The 20,729-nt window shown below is 41.3% G+C and overlaps 1 protein-coding gene across 5 annotated transcripts in view; it reads right to left on the bottom strand.

Annotated features, from left to right (window-relative positions):
* ITPR2 (inositol 1,4,5-trisphosphate receptor type 2) overlaps positions 1–20,729 on the bottom strand; it is a 245,589-nt gene that overhangs the window by 77,852 nt on the left and 147,008 nt on the right. For all 5 annotated transcript variants that reach the window (XM_042050417.1, XM_042050418.1, XM_042050419.1 and 2 more), the window contains one exon: positions 707–815. In XM_042050417.1, coding sequence (XP_041906351.1) covers positions 707–815 — 109 coding nt within the window. The remainder of the gene's footprint in view (positions 1–706; positions 816–20,729) is intronic.

The raw sequence follows: 20,729 nt of genomic DNA, 5'->3' as shown, positions 1-20,729 counted from the left end.
CAGCTGGGTAACATCTGAAAAAGCTGACAAATCTGGGCATGCCTTCAGTGTGCACTGAAAATGCAAAATGCAGTATGCAGCTTTGACCTGGCTCTATACAGCTCCTGCCTCATTTCCTATGACATCCCCTATTATGGGTTTTCCTAGAAACCACCCTGAAGTAACTTCCTGTGGCTTCTACAGCAGAATGATACAAAAAATTATAATGGACCTACAGAGATCATCTGCTGAAACTTCCTGCCCACAGGAAGATAGGACAGGTTCATCAGAGTCTTGTCCAGCAAAGTTGTAACAAGAACTGACACATCCTACAACCTCTCAGGAAAATCTGTTCTGTTTTCTAACCAGTAGTTTTGTGACAAGTTTCCTTAGATCTTTTCTTTTCCATGTATCAACAAAGGATCTGGAACATCAAAAAATTTTTTAGTCTCCAGAAACAACATCATCTCTCTTCAAAAGTTTAGTGCTTTGCTGATTTTCTGGATGAGGATTTCCTGGTACCTACTTTGGTACATCCAAACGCACAATCTGAGACAAGTGTGTGCAACTTAAAAATAGGAAGAGTCTGACACTACCTCTCTTCTAAGTGGTTACAGAACATGTTTGATTTATTTACCAACTGAATGCCTGGAGCATGTCCAATGTGCCTATTAGAAAAAATGGTGCTGCTAATTTTGCTCTCTTGAAATGATGTGTGTTGATTTACCTCCCACTTGTGCAGTTTTGCTGTAGCTGGCAGACAGGGGGCCATTCATACCACTTCCATATTCCCCTTTAAAGTACCGATACAGGAGGATTTTCCTTAAAGTGTTGCCCTTTAAGAGAAAGATAAAAATAGGAGAAATGAGAGTTGTGGCCAATTTCCTTTGTTTGAAAAGCAAGCTGTTTAACACAGATACATAATTTAGTAGGTCTTTCCATTATAATTAGTAAACACACAAATAGGAAGGTTGTCCAGAAAACAAATATCTAATCTTATCTAACAAATCCCAGGGGAAAAATTCTAAAATAGCATTGCATAAACTTTTTTTGAAGTTTGTTTTAAACTTATTGATTATAAATAAAACACCTCCACCTCAGTAATTCTGACTGGCTATCTGTGAGATGTGTATATTGAAACAAGCTCCACAAATAGCCAGTGCTCTGCAGTCAGTATGTCTGTGCCCTACCCTGCCATGGCAGCACTTTCTTCCTATTTTCTGCAGCTGAGTAGTACCACTCCCTTTTCTCTGATCTCAGATAATCCAGCTGATCATCTGAAAGAAGCCACATCACATAAAATATTAAAACAGAGATATGACATTTGATAGAACAGCTTAAAAAGCATTCTCTGTATCTCCTTGTTCCTTCACTTCCAAAACCACAACCAGTCAAAATTTGCATGCAACTCTCTGAAGAGCTTCCCTTTCATTTCACTTGTGTTCTGCAACTCAAGACATGCTGGATTGAGAGTCGGGGGTACCAATTACCTGGCATTTTTAGTTTGCCTTCAGTCTCCACAGAACACCTGCAGTCAACACACAGCTTTACAGAGGCAGGAGGTGACACAACAGCTGTAGGCGTATGTGTAACCTCAGATTTCGTAAAGAGGAATAAGTAAGGTCTCCAGTGCTCAACACAGAAGGGGAAAATTGGTCATTTTAAGAGTCTGGCAGTAAAACTGAACAATTCTTTCCTTGCTTTTACTAAACTGCTGGTTTTAATGAAAAAAATTCTAAAAAACGTGCACTAGAAACATTCTCAGCATTCAGCAGTTCACCAGTGCCTGCGCATTAGTGCAGCAGTCAACTTTTCAATCAAAGCATCTCTGTGGCCACCACAGACAGCAGGCAGTGGGGAAGCAAGATCCAAGCACTCTCACACTCCCACTTCTCTGTTAACTTGGCAGTATTTCCAGTGGCAACCACACACCACAGCAGGGCTTCACTGCTTCATGGGCCTTGAAGACAACGGCCTTGTCCACCTGAAACAAGTGCCAAAATGCAGGATTTTGTGTGTTGCCTGACAACACCAACCAGCCATTCTTTCCTAGTTCTCACATTTTGGTGTTTTCATTTGATAATAGTCTGTACAGAATTGCCTCAAACAGCCAAGGAAAGTACTAGGTCTACAGTAAAATAGCAAAAGCTATAAATACAATGGCTGCATGTGGATACAATTCTCGCTGCTAGCAAGAATTTTTCTTGCTTCTTTCCAGTCCCATGAGATATTTTTCTCTCTCATGGAAGATATTTGTAGAGTTCTATAAACTATGAACACCTGCAACCTTGCAGAGCTTTGTTTGTAGTAAAGTAGAAAAATATTTTGACAATGGATGTTTTAGGATTTTAGCCAATCATCCCAAGGGGTGGCTGACCCTTTGACCAATTAGACTGTGAAGAGAAAATTCTATAAAAGAGCTGTAAAATAATTAAATAAATGAATCTTGCTGCACAATTCCTGCCTGCTGGATCTCTCTTCTCCTCCCTACCACTGTGGGATACCGCGACAGCTGCAAAAAAAATAAGAAGCATCACCTACAGGGAATTTATTGGGTGGATTTTCCAGGTGAGCTTAATCCAGTGCGCTCTGCACTACAGAGGAAGGCAAAGAATCGGAAGTCTCTGAGGAACTCACACAGAGACAGACTCCTTCCCAGCCTGGTTGTGATGGGGTTTAACCCAGAGTGCATGGACAGGGTACAGTAACCAAGCTCATAAGCAATTTTAAGATGGGTAAGAGTATCAGCTCCTGCTGCTCAACATCCTGTCTCTAGCTGGGACCAAAACCCAGTGTCTCACAGCAAAGTGAACCTCATTTTCCTCATCTCCTGAAGAAGAACAACATATTATTGATGGGAAAAGAGTTCCCACCAGAACTGATAAACATGGACTGAGAAGAAGGCTGAAGTCCCTTTTCAAGCTTTCTCAGGCATGTATATATAAAAGAATCATAACACTGTGTCACACAAATGGGATCACAGAGCAGAAACCCTTCCTAACTCCCAACTAGGACCCAATCCAGAATCGGCACTGCCTTGAGACACGATCTTTTCATCAGAAAGGCTGGCATTTGCAATAGCACTTGGCTAACCACTCAGTTTGAGTCAACCTCCTCAACCAGCAACCTATGCAGTCTGTTGATGACTAATGGTAAATTATATAAACAGTCACAGGGCAGTCACAGGAAGAAACACCAAAAGCCATCTATATATAGTTAAGAATACTACCTGTGGTCACAAGCTTTACTGTTCAACCAAAACAGCCCTTATTTTACCAAGAAGAATGTTTAAAACCATAAAACAGCTTTTGACTAATAAACTGAATGATTTAGCACTGTGGTCTGATTACCTAGAAGGAAGTATCTGCTAGCACATCTCAGATCTTACTCCTGCCTCGTTACCTTCAAAGACACCAGGGGATATGAAGATGCTTCTCCAATTGGCTACTGAAAGGGGAATTCTGCTCCACCCATATCCAAACAAAGGCATAGATTTTATTTCTTCTTTCAAGAAGTCTTAATTATTAGGATTCCTTCTTTCTCTCAACCTCCCATGAATCCAGAAGCAGGTATAGTTTCCAGAAGCCAAAGTGTCAAGACTCAAGGATGCCGTGTTTGAAAAGCAGAGATGTGGTGGAACCTCTGCTTTGCCTGACAGCTGTGTCAGAAACGCACCCCCAGGCTCAACCCACATATTTGCAAACTCGGGATCTTCATCCTCTCTGTGATGACCTCAGGCAGCCATATGACTTCCATGAGTCTTGTGAAATGAGCTGCCACTACAAAGAGCAGAAGAGCCCAGCCACACGAACCGGGGCTGAGAAATGCCCAGAGAAATGCCTGAGGAATGTATCAGAAACACCCGTCACCTCCAGCATGTGACTGTGAGGCACCATCCTAGAAAAAGCTGGAAAGATCCTGCTTCTAGAAAAAGTGCTGATCCCACTGGTGTAGGTGTGTGGGAATGCTTTTATGGGAATGCCAACAAACACAGTCAAGAACAGCCCCATCACAGGGACGAGACCGGCTGCTGCCAGGACAAGTGAGACAGCCATGCCATTGATGTCCTTGGAAATGGATTCCTAACTTAGCACAGCCACAAAATTAATAGTGCCCAAAAGCAAATGATCACAGCAGCAGCATGAATAAGCAGTTTGGAGCAGCTACTACTGACACTCGTGGCACTAAAGGAAAGGCCAAAAATAAAGCATGCTAGGCAGTGCAGTGCTCTCTGTGTTTCTACACGAGGCAGAAGTCCTGGCCTTCCAAGCTGAATCTCTCCCCTGCTGGCTACAATACACTTTCTTTTATACCTCTTATTAGGGTATGGAAGTGGCATGTAAACATCACTCAGCTGACTGCAACCCTTCCATAATGGCTAGAACATTGTATAGCTTTGGAAAAAACACAATGAAACATAACAGTCTTATTGTTGCTGATGAATACCACTGCATTGTCCCTAACAAAAGCTAGGATAAAGACTGAGGACACAAGAAAGCAACAACTGGATATTGTTGTTGCAGTTTTAAATAGCTAGGGATTGACAGGCAAAAGTTTCCAATAGGGAATAATTATTCCAGTAGGAACATGTAGACACAAACAAATTACGTTTTCTCAGTCCGTATTTCATTATACTTGTTGGTCTTTAAACTTGATTTAAATGCCTTAATACAATGGTTTATTCACTTGCCTTCTCTGAGCCTGCAAAAGGCTGGTTCCACACAAGGATGTGGCAAGAAGCAATGGCTGAGGGAGGTACCCAAGGCTTATCATGGATACCTGCATCAGCACCAGCTCTCCCTATTACACCACCAAAACTTATCTGTCCTGCCTTAAATAACTCTGCACACTTCTTAAAGAATTGGAATTATGACATTATGGAGGCTGAACTAGAGGGTCTGGTGATCCCTTCTGGTTCTCACTCTGTATTAAATTAATGAAGTGGAAATGCTCAGATTATCAGTGATTACCCAGAAAAGGCAGCTGCATCCAACCAGTATTTCTGTGATACAGTGGATGATGATGTGAGCGTATTTCAGCATTAATCCAGGAAGAGGCATGAAAACTAGGTTTATTAAATCTTCATATTTGAATAACGTGCAGCCAAGTATAAAAGAGGAGCTGTTGGGGATCTCTGGTCTACTAATACAGGTTTTCAGAAAGTTTGAAGAGACACAAAATCCCAGAGAACTATGAGACATCTCACATGCAATGATACTTTTCCAAAAGTACTTGGGAGTACTTCTTACACTTTTTAATGCTATCCAGCTCTCTGCCGTGAGTTTAATAAGAGTTCAGGGAAAGGCAAAGGACTGGCTGATTTTGCATTCCATTAACACACAATTAAAGGAAGCTACTTGATACTGATGGCCGTTCTAATAGTGGCGTCATGTTGTAATAATCACCTCAATACAGGTTCGCCAAAACAGACCTTCTGAAACTTCTGAAGATTATCTTTTGCTTTTGCTAATAATGAAAATATCATTCTGGTAAAGTTTGATAAACTGTGCAGTGTGACACAATCCTGCAAGGCAAAATATTTGATTAAGTAAGCCCAGAAGCATAGTTATCAAATGGCTTAACAACTCAGCAACTGACAGAATTCAATGTGCAATTTAAAGCAAGAAATTATAAACAAATGTATGGGCTTCTAATGGGCAAACTCATAAAGTATGTATTGTCTGCCTCATTTGGGGCTTTTCTTAATGAAGTGAAATAATACAGAAAATAATTATTAATTGTGTTTGGAAAGAACACACAAGAAAAGGGGGGATGAGGTCAATTCACCGCTAACAATTTAGGCATCATTTATTAAACTGACTAGAAGCAAACAATATGAGTGTCATTATGCCCAAACCTCTGTATGCCTTAATAACAATAAAATACAGAACACACAAAAAAAATTGAGGATTCTGTTCTAGGAGGTCATGACTTCAGGGAAGAATGAAAGGCCTAGGAGAAAAATCAGTACAATGACAACTCTCCAAATCCCACAATTCTGCAAAGGGTAACAAGAGCTGTTATGTGGGATTTGTGAGACTCTCTTACTTATTCACATGCTGGGGCACGTTACTGTAGCAATACCATATCACAAGTTGGTGTCCACAGTTCAAGAAGAATGCTGACAAATTGGATCAGGTTTGGAGAAGCTCCATGAGAGTGATTACAGAATAAAACAAGCCTTTTCATCAGAAATTCAAGGCTTTCAATCTACTGAATTTATCAGTCTAAGCATGAACTCTGTTTCTCACTATCTACATAAGAAATCTGATATAATGGATGACTTCAGTCTAAAGATAAAAGGTGCAAGACATGCTGGTGAGAAGCTGAAAACGGAGAAATTCAGCTAGAAAAGAGGTAGAGGCAGCTGGGTTATTCAGTTTGTGGGTTATGAATTTTATTTTTATTTTATATAACAGTAGTGGCATTTAGCTATTGGAACAGCTTAAGAAGAGGTGTGATAGTCTGTACTGCTGGCAGTTACTAAACCACGACTAGGTGGCTTCTCAGACAGAAACTATTTGAAGATCTTGTGGTCTACATTAGGAGAACAAGCTGGGTGACAAAAATATGTCATCTCACATAATCTATGAAGACATCGTGCCACCTTTTCCTGTAGTAAATATAGATGAGGTTAGAAGCCTGGCTTTCTATGAAGGCTGTTTAAAAGACACCTACTTCTACATGTTTCTTGTCATTATTTATAAATGAAATTTCTATTCTGCTTGGTCTGAGCTCCTGCTTCAGGATGACCTTTTTGGCTTTTGTTTTTTTTGTTGTTGTTGTTGCTTTTCACCCATTTTGTTCCCTTATTTCTCTTGGAGACAAAATACGGTGGGAGAAGGAGTTTTGTGCAAGTGGCTTCTGTGAAGATACTACGCGTGGTTTTATAACCCTTTAGATTATCATTCAACCTGCTCTTGAAATGCAAGATGACACAGAAATCTCCCCATCTCCAACAGGGATCAGCTGAGGCCACGGCTACCACACGCACGGTGTTGCACAAGCACAGGCTTGGAAGACAGCCCTGGAGTCTTGACTCCTATTATGTCCACAAAGTGGAAAATTTCTGTTTTCATGATGCCAGCAACTTCCAGGGGGCTCACGAATTGGGGGAAGTTGTTTGTTTTGGGGAGTTGTTTGTTTGCTTTTACACAGAGTGAGCTTTTTCTTGGTTTTGATCTTTTTGCAACAGATGTTTTCATAGCCAACTGATAGTTGAAAGTGATATATTTTCACCAATAAAATATGACACCCAACAGCAGAGTTATTTGCACACTAGGGAGTTTATTCACCCCAGGGAAAAAAGCACTTTTAAATATGAAGTTGGGTCCAGCTGCTGTCCAGTTCTGCTTCCACTAAAATCAACAGGAGATTTGCCAGCAACTTAAGTAGGAGAAGGAGCAGACACACACTTTGCCAGGCAAAAGCGTTTTATCCAAGTCTAAAAAGAAAAAAACAACCCAAAATATTCACCAGACTTCATGACACAGTTCTCTTAGGAGAGCAGAGCTGGCCACCCACACCTCTCAGCTGTCTCTCATTAGGCAGAGACACCCCACATTTAAAATGTGCCATTGTTCAATCCTACACAAAACTGGGAGGAATCCCACTTGTCTCAATACAAATTGCCTACATCACAAATACTAACCAATAAACTTGAGACTGTAACTAATGCAGAGATGCATTAACAGATTCAGATAAATAAAACCAAGCATGAACTTCTCCAAAATCAAACTATAGTTGTTCTAAGAAGGAGTTCATTTTTTAAGCAGTCTTTTAATTCTTCTTTCCTTTGCAGTTCCAGGTTCCATAGAAAGCTGGAAGCTTAAGGGCCAAACTATTGCAAAACAACTGCTATTGCCAGTCCATTTTCAATATGGATAGGGAAAAGAATACTGGATACGCTGCAAAAAAACCCCACAGGTTCTGCCTGATAACTGTCCAATCTTGCACCCTGAAGAAACTCAGGAAAGTGTCATATTAAGAGAAAGATTTTTTTGGCAGTACCGCTAAGAAGTGTCTCCACCAGGAATACAGCAGGAGAGAAAAATTGTTTGGGTTAGTGAAAAACCTCAGCATTGGGGCATTCAGACTTGGACTGAGAAGAAAACACTCTGGAAAACACAGTTTGAATTTGTAATTATATATAATTTTTCTACTGGGCCATGAAGTATTAGTAGCTGCTCAATGTCTTTTTTTTTGTTCAAATATCAGATCTCTAGATACGTATATATGCATTTATATAGAGAGAGAGAACAGGTCTTTGCTGTGGGCAAATATTATTGTTTAGATCTGTCACTTGTGCATATAAACTGTGCACTTACAAACCAGGTCATGTTTGCACCTCTGTAATTTCTCCTTTCAGACTTCCTCCGGTACAAGACAAAGCACTGAGACACACAATAACTCAAGTTCTCCAGCACCAAAAGAAAACAATGTATGATTTGATCACGATTATTCAGAAGCATTTATGAGTGCACCATCAATAACAGACTGTAGGAAAAGACCAGATCTGAGAAGCACAATTTTCAAAGACTGAAATTATCTAACTCTTATGCTGCAGGGGGTAAACTTTCAAAGTGATGCACAGGGAGTAGTGCACACAAATCCTATTATTTGTTAACAGGATTTCTGTGTGGAACTCCTCATGCTCTGCAAGAAAAAAAAATTACCCCTAAGTGCCCTAATGTGAATATTTACCAAAACAGCACTTAATTTCCAGATGCATACTTATGAGCACTACTGTGCTTTGATGTTTTATGAGCAATTTGAAACAAGTAGCAAGGCAAAATAATAGAAGTGGCCAAACACCAATTTCATTACATTATTGTCTTTTGCCATATTGCTATTATGTTGAACTTCAAAGCCAGAGCGTTACAGATACTGATTTACTAGCTAAGGGATGCTCTGCAGATGCAGTGCCTGCCCTGCTTTGGATCAGATACAGCACAATCTTCACCTGTTGGCTCAGGGCTTTAAAACTGGCTCAGAAGGCATTCCTGTATTTCACTTTTTTGCTCATTTTTACCTGCCACCAGTTCCACTGATTTCTCAACTTCTTCCTTGTCTACTAGTAAGGATCACAAAATCAAAGAATGATAGAGGGGTTTGGGTTGGAAGGGACCTTAAAGCCCATCCAGTTCCAACCCCTGCCATGGGCAGGGACACCTTCCACTATCCCAGCTTGCTCAGAGCCCCATCCAGCCTGGCCTTGGACACTGCCAGGGATGGGGCAGCCACAGCTTCTCTGGGCAGCCTGTGCCAGGGCCTCAGCACCCTCACAGGGAACCATTTCTTCCTCATGTCCAATCTAAACCTGCTCTCTGTCAGTGTGAAGCCATTGCCCCTTGTCCTGTCACTCCAGGCCCTTGTCAAGAGTCTCTCTCCATCTTTCCTGTGGGCTCCCTTCATGCACTGCAAGGCCACAGTGAGGTCACCCTAAAGACTGATGATGACACTTCAGAAATTCAGAATCTGTACTTGTGTCATTGCTTACCTTTGCAGGAACCCATGCATTTCATAAACCATGTTATCAGAATTATTTTGCAGGTTACAGGCTTCTGGAAATTTTTCTTTTAATTTGACACAAGTCATGGGTAGCACTAACACAATACTAAATGAGTATTTCTCATTGGTTCCCAATGGTTTGTAGTTTTGCTGTGTACATGTCATTAAACTGTGTCACTTTCTCCAACTAATAAAAATGTTCACAGTTAATATGAATTGTTCTGTTAGGAATGGTCTATATGTCTGTATTACTTGTTCTTTTAAAAGTGATATTAAAAGAAACTAATTCTCAGCATTCTTGCAAAATAACCAAGGGGCATATGAATTGTCTCAAAACAATCCCAAGACCATGTCAAAACCAAATATTTTTTCCTCCAGTGCCACTCACCTCTGCCTGAACACCACTATATTCAACAAACAGAACTGCCAGATCCTGTCTTCCCATGATTTAAAGACATGCTTTGGACAACGATTAGCAATCCTGTATCCAGAGTGCCCTGAGAAGCCAGCCTGACAAAATGATCAACACACCTGACGCTTCTGAGAAACGCCTCTTGCATTCTTAGATGGAAACAGACACCAAATTGTTGCTGTTTCCTTGGATTTCAGGCATTAAGAGGAAAAAAACCAGTCTTCAAATATACTTGTGGCCACTGCAGAGGAAAACAGCTGGTCAAAACATTCCAGCAGCTTCCATGCACGCAGCAAAACAGGAACGGCCCAAGGGAACCAACCTTGAAGCTGTTCAGGCCAACAGCAGTATTTAAAGTGTTATCAGTGGTGTGTGGAAACATTGTCTTAGCATCCACCTTGCTGCAAAACCAGCACAAATCAGCTCCAGAAAATAATCTGGGTGGGGTTGATAGAGCAGGAGATGTCCCAAGTGGTGACTGCAGTGATGGGCAGATTGTCCCTTCGCTCTGTGCTGCACAGCACGGCAGGGAAAACAAAGCATCCTCCTTTTCTAAGCAGAGGAGAACAACTCCCACCTGGAACAAAACCAGCTCCTGCACTGATTCCACGACATCTACAAAATTAGGTGGCATTTCAGACGAACAGAAAAGTAGAGCAAAGTTAGACAACACTACAAGTCTAGCGCTTTATTAGCTATCCATTTTGACAGGGATAATTTGAAAATATTTATAATTCATGTTCCCCGGTTATAAAAAAAAAAAAAAAAAAGAAGAAGTAGTAGTAGTAGCAGCTTGAATAAATTTCCAGTAAATTTGATTGGGAATTTTCTATTCATGTCAACTTTCCCAACTGTATAATCCTTTTCATGATAGCTGGCACCTGAAGTTCAGCCCCTAAAGTTTTGTGCTTGTATGAGAATTCCAGTTTATATTAAAAAAAAAGTCCAGAACAGAAACAACCACCCCACCACCACGCTAATTTCTACTCCTCCTGGCCCTGGGAATAATACTTGGAAATGTGAAATCTGTGTGGCCAGAGCCAGAGGGCCAGAAAAAAAAAAAAACAAAACCCTAAAATATGTGGATGAGATTTTGATTGTTAAGAAACCAAACCAAAGCAGTTTCATCATTTCTAGGAGCCTGACTCATGACTTCGATTGCCAGAGGTGGCAAATATCAAATAAATATTAAGCAACCTCCTCTGGCAGATATGTTGATTTTTGTCAGATCCTTGCTGCTGACTCTCATCAAGGACACAGCTGCTGACACTTGGCTGTCACCACAAGGAGCTACATCTCCTCTTCCTCAAACAGCAAATCCACTCCCAGGTCACTAAGAATTAATGGCAATACAGGATTAGGAGGTAAGGCCACACTAGAAGGAAAAGATCCCTTGATCAAGTATGAGAAATGGATAATCTTGTGGCTGAAACAACATCATTCGAGATCGAAGCTCTTGTTCCTGCCCTGGCAAAGGCTGTGCTGCCAGAGAGAAGAGCTGGGTTCTATGACAACCCTCCCCTGTGCTGAGTTCCTCAGGAGGCTGGAAAAAAGGCCTTTGGTAGGTTTATTCCCCAGGAATCAGGAATCGTGTCCTGGTTCAGAGCCTGGGCTAGGCCAGGCTACCTCACCTCCCATTAATGTCATTAATTAGTGAGCAGGCTAAGCACCTCTCCAGGCTCCTTGAGGGATTATCCTGGATTTTACCCACTGATTCACAAACCTGCAGTGACTTGGTGTTGGAGCTGGTCTTTCCTGGCATATCTGAACTTTTTGACAGAGCTTCTCTTCCAATGACAGACAGACATTCTGATTTTTGAAGACAACTTTCACTAGGAAAAACCTCTCTGTTTCCAAAGCAGTTCTCAATCCTCCCTTTTAAATTAGAGCCCAATATTAGCTTTTCACTCTTGGAGTCTAAAATTTCATCAGTTCAAACAAATAAACCCAATAACATCCTTTGAAGACTGCCATGGAAATAACTCTGACTTTGTGCAACACTGCAGCAGAAGGTTCATAAACTATTTCTATTAGCCAAAGTTGCTGCGTGAAACTGTTACGTTTCATAACTGTTGTTAAGAGAGTAACATTTTGTTTTTAATAACTTTCAGAGGTATATTCGCTGTCACACCAAGCTCAATAGCTTCTTGGCTGTCATCTTATTTCAGGAGCAACAACAATTTCTAAATGCTAAATTTCCCAAGATCAGGAAAAAGTAATCTTCTATGGTGAACAGAAAAAAAATAACATTGAAGCCACTCTACAACTGATTGAAAAAATGACCAAAATTTGCTTGAAATTAAATCAGCTGTTCAAAGGTACAGACAAGGGGGAGATGAAGTCACATTTTCATGAGCCTGTCTCAGCTTTTTAAATTCCCACTACTAAAAGGCAGATTCATGTTTATATAAAATTTAATACGCAAGCTGTTCACCCATAATATTAAATTGCCCCTTTATATTTAATATTTGTGAAAATTGCTGAGTTATTTATGTCCCAGATAAGACTGCAGCACATGTGCATTAGCTATTTCATCATACCAGATTTTAGCATATATTTATTATGAAGCTGTTGCTATTATAATGCCTAAATGCCTATTGCTTCCAAGGAGAAATATATTATCACTGGAATGTTCCTACATGCACAGCATGTAGCTACGGAAATACAACATCCTATACTTCTTTCGAGGTGTTAAGTACAGCACAGATTGACTGGGAACCTGCAGGAAACCTGCTCTGGAAGACCTGTTACAGTGATTTTTTTTCTCCTGTGTTTCAAGGGTTCTGAAATCCCCACTCCTGACATCTCTCTGATAAATGCAATGCAACATCCCAACATTAGGGCTCAACAGCACTATGAAAACCAAGATGAGCTTTACAGTTCCAGTAACTGGGAATTAAACTGCACGGGCATGGCACCAAGTCAGTGCTTTTAATGAACACAAAACAAAACCCACCAACAGTTTTAGGGGCTACAGAACTGACTGCTCAGGCTATTCTGATTACTGGTAAAATTCTCTGTTCTGAATGCAGGAAAAAACCTTGTGAAAACATGGAGTAGGGTGGGAAATTGTATAGGCAAAATTAGTGCTGCAAGTTAGATCAGTGACACAGTTTCATCTAAGTCCTATGTTTTCTACAGGTTGCCATTTCCTAGAAGCCTCAGAGAAGTGCTGGAAGCACACAAAGGTATGGAAAAACTCTGGTACTACAGATTGAGATTTCTCACCTTGGAAAAGAGATGGCAAAAGTACAGCAAAGCTTTAATGGGGTGGAGATGGGGAGATTGGGAATTCCTGTTTCTTCTCCCACCCCCCAAAAGTGGCCCCCAATGTTATGTAAAGAGGGTCAGTGAAAAAGTGATAAAGAAGTAATTGTTAGCCCACACATAATTAGATGGCCATGGGAAGTCACCAAGGCCAAGAATTCAGCAAGACTCAGAAGAGGATTTGGGCATTTCTATAGACAACAACTAAAACCAGTTACAATAGCAAATGTTAAAAAAAACAACTATGGGAAAGATGACAAAATTTCTTGCTTTAGGGCCCACAGATTTATGATCTTACTGTTAAGGATTATCCCAAGACTTCAGGAAGAATAGAAAACTTGAAGTCTGCCTGCAGTGGGGGTTCTTAGACCTTCTGAAGCATCTGGTGATGGCCACACAGCAAGAAACACTCTTAATCCTCTGGTCTGACCCTCTTTAGCAATCCACATGTGTTTAAAAGAGAACATTAAGTGTACCAAGTCTATTTGTATTGGATCCAAAAAACAGTGCAACCCAATGTAGATTCAAGAGAAAAACAGTTTTTATGAAATCTCTGATGAGGAGACATGCAGAGCACTACAGTCACCCAAAATATCAGCTGGAACCCCGATGACAACAGGCTAAACACAGAACTGCCATAGCAAGAAAACATATTACTAAAATCCTAACATGAACAAGGTCTGCATTTCATCTATCTGTTAAATATCCTTAGCAAAATACTACTGGTTTATATAAAAAACAATGGCAGGTAGAAACACTTCAGCTTTTGAACAAAAGGCATCTTCTGAAAGAGAAGCTCTAGGCTCCCCTCCCCAGTGAGACATTCTGTGGGTGTGGACCTGGGAACACACACTCACTTGTTCAGCCAGGTGACTCCAAATTCTCCTTCTCAGTCCCACAGAAGACTCTTCTGTTTTGTACTAACGAAGTCCAAAGTACCTCATCCTCTAAGACACTAAAGAATGTTATTGCATGGCAGAGACAGCCACAGCATCAGACTTCTCAGTTCTGATGACAGCCTATGAACACCAGATCCCTCATTTAGCCCTAAATAACACTGACCAGAACATCACCATTATTTAGTTCCTTTAATTAATTACCACTTTGCAAAGGCTTTGTCACATAAATTGGTTTCCTATACATATTAGTGCATTTCTGTGTCCCTGTGGGTCCACTTGATGATGAAACGGCTTTTTGACTGCAAAGGACTGAGTGTCACCCAGATGCCTCCACCTACATACTTAATGTCCCTTTGTGGCCTAAAATTCCTTGTATGTAGAAAAGCAAGTATTAGTATTCTAACTGTGGCACCATGAGCTGCTGAGACTCAGCCAAAAGCTTGACAGATTTATATAGTGCAGAAGGGATGATGCAGGAGACCAGGAGAGGATCTGGATTTTGTCTCTCCTGCTTTGCTGTCCTCCATCTTTTTTCTTCCTCCTTGTCCCCTCTGAATTTGCCATTTTTCTCTCTGTCCCCTGGCTGTACCAAGGGCACATTATAATCCATGTGACACTTGATTTGTAACTTTTTCCCCTCAGTGACTCTGGTAATCATGCCTCTTGTTTAACAAAGCAGCTCTGGAGGAGACTGGGAAAGGGCAAGTGAGTGTCTGGGAAAGAAGCATCTGGTTAAAAGTTGAGCCTTAAAGTTGAGCCTTTTCCTTCTCCTCCACACTTGAGTCACTAAGCCAAACTCTCAGCAGAAACACACCTGATGATTCACTACAGCAAAAGCATTGGAACTGACAGAACAAACCAAGATGAAGCAAAATTATGTCCAAAAAAATAGGACAGGAAAAGTTTAACATGGAAGCAAGCTGGCAGATGAAAAAGTTCCAAGCATGGCATCTGGTTCTGCAGAGAATTTTCCTCAGGCTTTGGTATATGCAGATAAGAACCTCAGACAACTGCAAAAAATCGTTATAGATAAGAACAGAAACTCATCTTAATGAACATGTATTCTGCAAATCAACAAGGAGATGGGGAAGGAAGGAGGGTAATTTTCAGAGTTTAATCTTGGACTCAACTACAAGAGAAGTCAAAGGAAACTGAGTATACCAAGTACTGACAGAGGACCCAGATGAAAAAAATGCTATTGTAAACTTCACAGCAGGATGTTTCTGCAGTGTTAAGCAGAAACTTTAATTTGGAATTTGCTTGCTGCAAAGCCCTTAACACTTTTAGCACAAGACTTAGGTTTAATTTGAATAGGTCTGAGCAACAGACATATTTACAGTGGCAAAGGTGTTCTATTTTGTTTTCACTAGCAGAATGCTTGAATGGCTAATTAAAACAAAATTGTATTACCAAAGGAAAAAAAAAAAAAAGTCAGAACCAGTGTCTTTTTAAAATTACCTGATGTTTAAGGCAGACTAAATTGAGTCAGTTTCTGGGAATGTGCGTGCTCTGACCTGTGTGAAAAGGCTGCCGAGGGACTGTGTACAGGCAAGACGGTTACCATGGATACCTCACTGCTTTAGGTATAGAAGCTTAACATTGCAAACAACTTTGCAGCATTAGGCTACCGGCCTCATAAAAACACTGCAAAATAACAGTGAGCTCTGAGATAACCACTATGATCTGCTTTGTGACATACAAATATAAATCTTCTATCCTAAGGTAAAAGACAAAAGTAGGATTGAGAGGACATGGCCAGATCTTGTAGGCCTTAATTTACAGTCTGCTTCTGAAAGATGCTATGGTCCTTGCCTCGCACTGATGATAATGCGACCTGCAAGTAGGCAGAATTGCTTCAGAATTTACCTAAATTAGGACTCCAAACTTGAGCCAACACAGAACAGGCAGAGGGAGATGCAGTCAGAGTCAAAAACCCGCAATTATTTTAAATTTTCCCTTTGACAGCACAAGTTACTCTGTAAACACTACCACAGGGTTGATGGTATCACCCACACTCATTGCATTGAAGGACAGAGCTTTCACATGAGATATTACAATGTATTCCCACATCCTTCCAAGAGCACTCGGTCTTCGTGGGGAGATGCTGACTGTACCTGCTGGGCAGTGAGCTGTGTGCCTACTGAATGCCCTCAGCCTCGAGAGAGGCCAGAGATTTTGCAGCTTTACAACTGCAAGCCCATCTCTTGGCCTGACTACCACTGCACCTGTCACACAGACAGTCTCAATGAGAAAAGAAAATCTGCTTCATACCATTCTAATAGTGGCAAAAGAGATTCACTCCCTCACACCAAACTATCTGATCTATTGATCCAACAGCCAACCATTTTTCAGGCAGTGAATGCATCTGTCTCCTCCTTCACCTCGAGCAAAGGTTCACAGGAAATCACTCGAGATGCTTTCTCCTGCTTCTGGTATTAAATTACACACAAAAGAAGTTCAGGTGCAGGTGAGGCTGGGGTTATGTTTCAGGGGAGGAAAAATCCATCCCAAGGAGATTTATGATCATTTCAAATATTCCACAGCCAGGAGCTCACACGGATCAAAAGCGGTGCTCGTAGCTGGTTCTTACAACATTAATTAAGATGCTTCAACAAGATTATAGATGTATTTAATGCAAAGCTGTGATGGCCAAACCCTTCCATGAGGCAGGACAGCAGAACAATGGGCTGGGAGAGCTGCAAGTTACAGACTAAGGAGCAATGAAGAAGTTGGAGCTGATGTGGGATGCAGAGGGGGGCATTCAGCTCGTGAGTCCCAGCTGAGCACAGATGTGCATACCTGCAATGTTTCATAAGCAAATAGCAGGTACCCCTCCAGCTTTTTGCAGACATACCTAACAGAGCAAAGTGGACTCCTTTCATGCTCTGTCAAATATTTTTGGCAGTGGGTGCATTCCCCTGCATTGTAATGAATTTTGCACTGAAGGCACCCTGAGTTTTCGCCAGCACAGAACCATCTTTCACCCTTCATGGCACAAATCAAAAGGGGCTCATCCAAATGACTGAAACCCTAGATCTGTGCCACGAGAGACCACTTTTTCAATATCAGGCTTTCTTTGTGCCCACAGTTACAAGAAGGAATAATACAGATCACATAAATGGCAAAGTAATTGATTCTATCTGCAAACCAATTAGGCAGATTTTGAATAACACAGTGCCAAGGGCCCACTTGGCTCGTTTGAGAGCACTGTGGGTGCTCAGGTCCCCTTGCAGCTCTCCCCATCAGCATTTCTACTACAGCTACCTGAGTTTTGTAATGGTCAGGAGCAGGTGCAATGACTGGGAAACCTTTAAACCTGTAAACACCAGTTTCCTGATGGGCAAGGGTGCAAAACTTCCTGCTTGTTATGACTGATCCCACTGGGAACACTGAGCAGGCAACACTAGCAGCAAGGGAACAAGGAAAGTGCGGCTGGAGTGATCCCATCATGACTCTAATAACATTAGAAATCTTTTTACTGGCTTTAATGGGATTTGGATCAGGTGCAGAGGAAGCCACCTTACATTCCCCTGATCTGTTACTCCTACCAGCACAGCAAAACAATCAAATCCCAAGCATCTGGTTTTGTGTGTCTGCACTCCCTGAAGGATACAATTCCCCCACATCCACACACAACCAAGCTCTATAGTTGTTAGAAAACTTGTTTCTTAATCTATTAATGAGAGGAATTAGTAAAGTAGATAAGAAAAGGAAGTAAAGAATTAAATACAAATATTTAACTTGGCATTTTTCCCTCTAACAACATTGCTGTGTATTTTAAGCAACCGACCATCCAGAAGAGGCCTATAAGTGGCTAGAGCTATACTTGCAATATTATTAATTTTAGTACCCAGAGAGAGGGAAGAAGAGTACTCAAAATGCACATTAAAGCCTCCCATGTAACAGAGCCCGGCTGCATGTCCAAAGCCACTGCTAATGCTGTATGAACTGCAAGAAACGCCACCTGATTTTTCTGGATTCTGCCTGTGCTACAGTTTAACATCAAAGGGAGTATTTAAAAAATACTTCATTATGCACAGTGTTGGCTGAGGTTTGCCACTATTCCTTGCCCTTCTAATGAAGAGATTAAGTGGATTTACAGAAAGACATAAACTCCTTGGTGTTTTCCTAGATAAAGAATCCCACTCCTCCTCATTTAAAAGCTGCTAGCCTTGCTGTAGGTGGTAATTATGTTGAGGGTGAATTGCTGTGGTTTCTGTCTGGCAACACCCAGCACTGGCACATGCAATCCCCACAGTGTCTGGAAACAGCATTACATCAAACCATCCAAGCTAGTGGCTTACACAACCAACCCTTTGAAATCTGTCAGCTCCAGTGACTTGCTGTGTGCACTTCTGCTTCTCAGACATCAGCTTCATCACTTTTACCACACAGGTATCAGCCTCCTTTAAAAATAAAATTTGGAAGCACTGACCTTTAGCCTGACTTCAAATCTTAAGATGAAAAAAAAATCTACATATCAAACAGCAAAGAACTGCTTGGTTTTAACACCAAATCTGACTTCAGTTCATAAGAGGCCGTGGGTGCATCCATGCATCACTATGGAGAGGAACCTCAGAAAACACAAAACCAGACAACACCAGACAGGGAAGCTGCAAAATTCTGCTTGTGAAACTAATTTGTGAAATGGGTTAATTTGGAGCTAGCCTAGAGATCCCTAAGGCAGGGCAGCACTGCACACTGTAAGCAGGCACATCCCATCATTAAATCTAAGAGCTATGGATCATGTTCTTAACTAAAATCAGTTCTGCTGGGATCTCTGCACCAAAATTAAAAATCACTGAGAAATCTCAAATCAAACAGGGCGTTCATGTCTCCAGCTCTCAGGCAGCCATGTCATATTATGTGAAGACATGTGAATAAGAATTGTCTCCTGAAATCAGCGGGACCAGACATCAAGCAGGGACTGCTCAGCTCAGAACAGCTGTATCTGCAGCATAGCTGTGTGCTAAGTAGGCAACAGCCTAAGCCACAGAATCACTGCATTTTCTACGCGATTTGAAAACAAACACGTTGTACTTTAACAAGAAATACTGTAACTATGTCCTTGGAGGATTGTTGTTCTGTACCAAAGAATTATTTCCCTTCCCTCTCCTCCCCCACTTCCCTCCCCTATGAATTAGTAAATGAATTTCTGCTACAAACCCTCAAACCATATTCTTCCCAATCAAAGAGTCAAATGATACCCAAGAGAGCAAGGCAGCACAGAACCAGTGAGATCCTGCAGACAGCCAGACTGGGTGGAAAGCTCCTGTCACTGCCACACACAGATGGGCACACACAGAAAGCCTATGGGGAGAAAACAGGACAATACCAGAAAGAGGATTACATCCAAACTACGTTGCTGGAAAATGTTCTCCTGCAACTGGACAGCTGAATCATCTCCAACCAGACCAAAAAAAAGATGATATGCAACAAAAGACAGTCCATGTAATTTAATAAGTAAGCACAGTTTTGGTGTTTTGCCTTTTATTAAATTTTTTTTTAAATTTTGATCCTGCACCACAAGTTTGGAAACAATTCCTTAAGGGCAAGGTCCATATTATGGGAGAATCCAGCATGGGCACTTATGGGCAAATATATTACAATCTGCATATATTTCCAGGGGAAATGAAGCCTGCAGTTTAGCTCAGGGTCTGCACTTTGGTGTTTTAGCAAATGGGGGACATAATGTGTGCCTGTGAACTCAGCCAGAATACAGATCCAAGAAGATGGGATTCTTATAATGTTTTTTTTGTAAGACGCAGTGCTACAGGGGCTAAATAAAAAGCTTTTGAAAAAGTCATTGCACATAGCATGAGAATAAAGTGCCAGTCCCAGCAGTGGCCGCACAGCCGGCATCCACATTGTACAACAATCGCACAGCTCAAATCGTGACTATGAAAGGACAGCCCAAGCAGCAGGTGGGATGGAGGGATGGCAGGGGGCCATACCCCAGCACCTCTCTCTCCAATCTCTCTGTTCATCAGTCATGTCACACGGGCTGTTCCCCTGCAAGGAACATCCAGAGGAACAGAGAAACTAGAAATGCACGTCCTGGGCAGGGGAAGCAGCTGGCAGGCATCTGTAATTGAATTCCAGGAGGATTTGGGCTATTTTTAAAACTCTCTGTAGGCTGGCTTTCTTTTTTTTTTTTTTTTTTTTTTTCAAACAGGTGAACATTTTCAAAACTCAACACAGTTTTAAAGTTTTACTGCATACATCTCTGAGTTCCAGCACCGTGTAAAAATCAGGCAATAGCAGCAAAGCACGAGCAATCAGAACCAGACTCTAAAACTCTGAACCAAGGAGGGGAAAAAATAATCAGTTTTCTCTGTAACTGTATATTTTAAGGATAAAGAACTTTTGCCTTGAAGCACAAACACACAAACCCTCTTCTACTTTATTTATATCCTACAGGGACACCAATTTTCTAACAACTCCAAAATAAAACAAATGCCATTCTTTATGTGCTGTGCTTCTGCAGTATCTAGCAACCCACAGCTTGGAGGGCACATTGGTATTTAAGGAATGAAGCCCTACAAAACGTAGGCTATAGAATGGGAAGAGTTTTGCTGTTTTCTTTCCATAAGGGTACCTGAAAAAGGTGTTTCCATTTGACCAGTCAAACACTTTTAGCACTGGCAGAGTCAAGCAGGACT

This window comes from Corvus kubaryi, unplaced genomic scaffold (assembly GCF_017639235.1).
Source record: "Corvus kubaryi isolate FWS band 111438036 unplaced genomic scaffold, C.kubaryi_AGA036_p1.0 74, whole genome shotgun sequence".
NCBI classification, from domain to species: Eukaryota; Metazoa; Chordata; class Aves; order Passeriformes; family Corvidae; genus Corvus; species Corvus kubaryi.
This window is presented reverse-complemented; position numbering and strand designations above follow the sequence as displayed.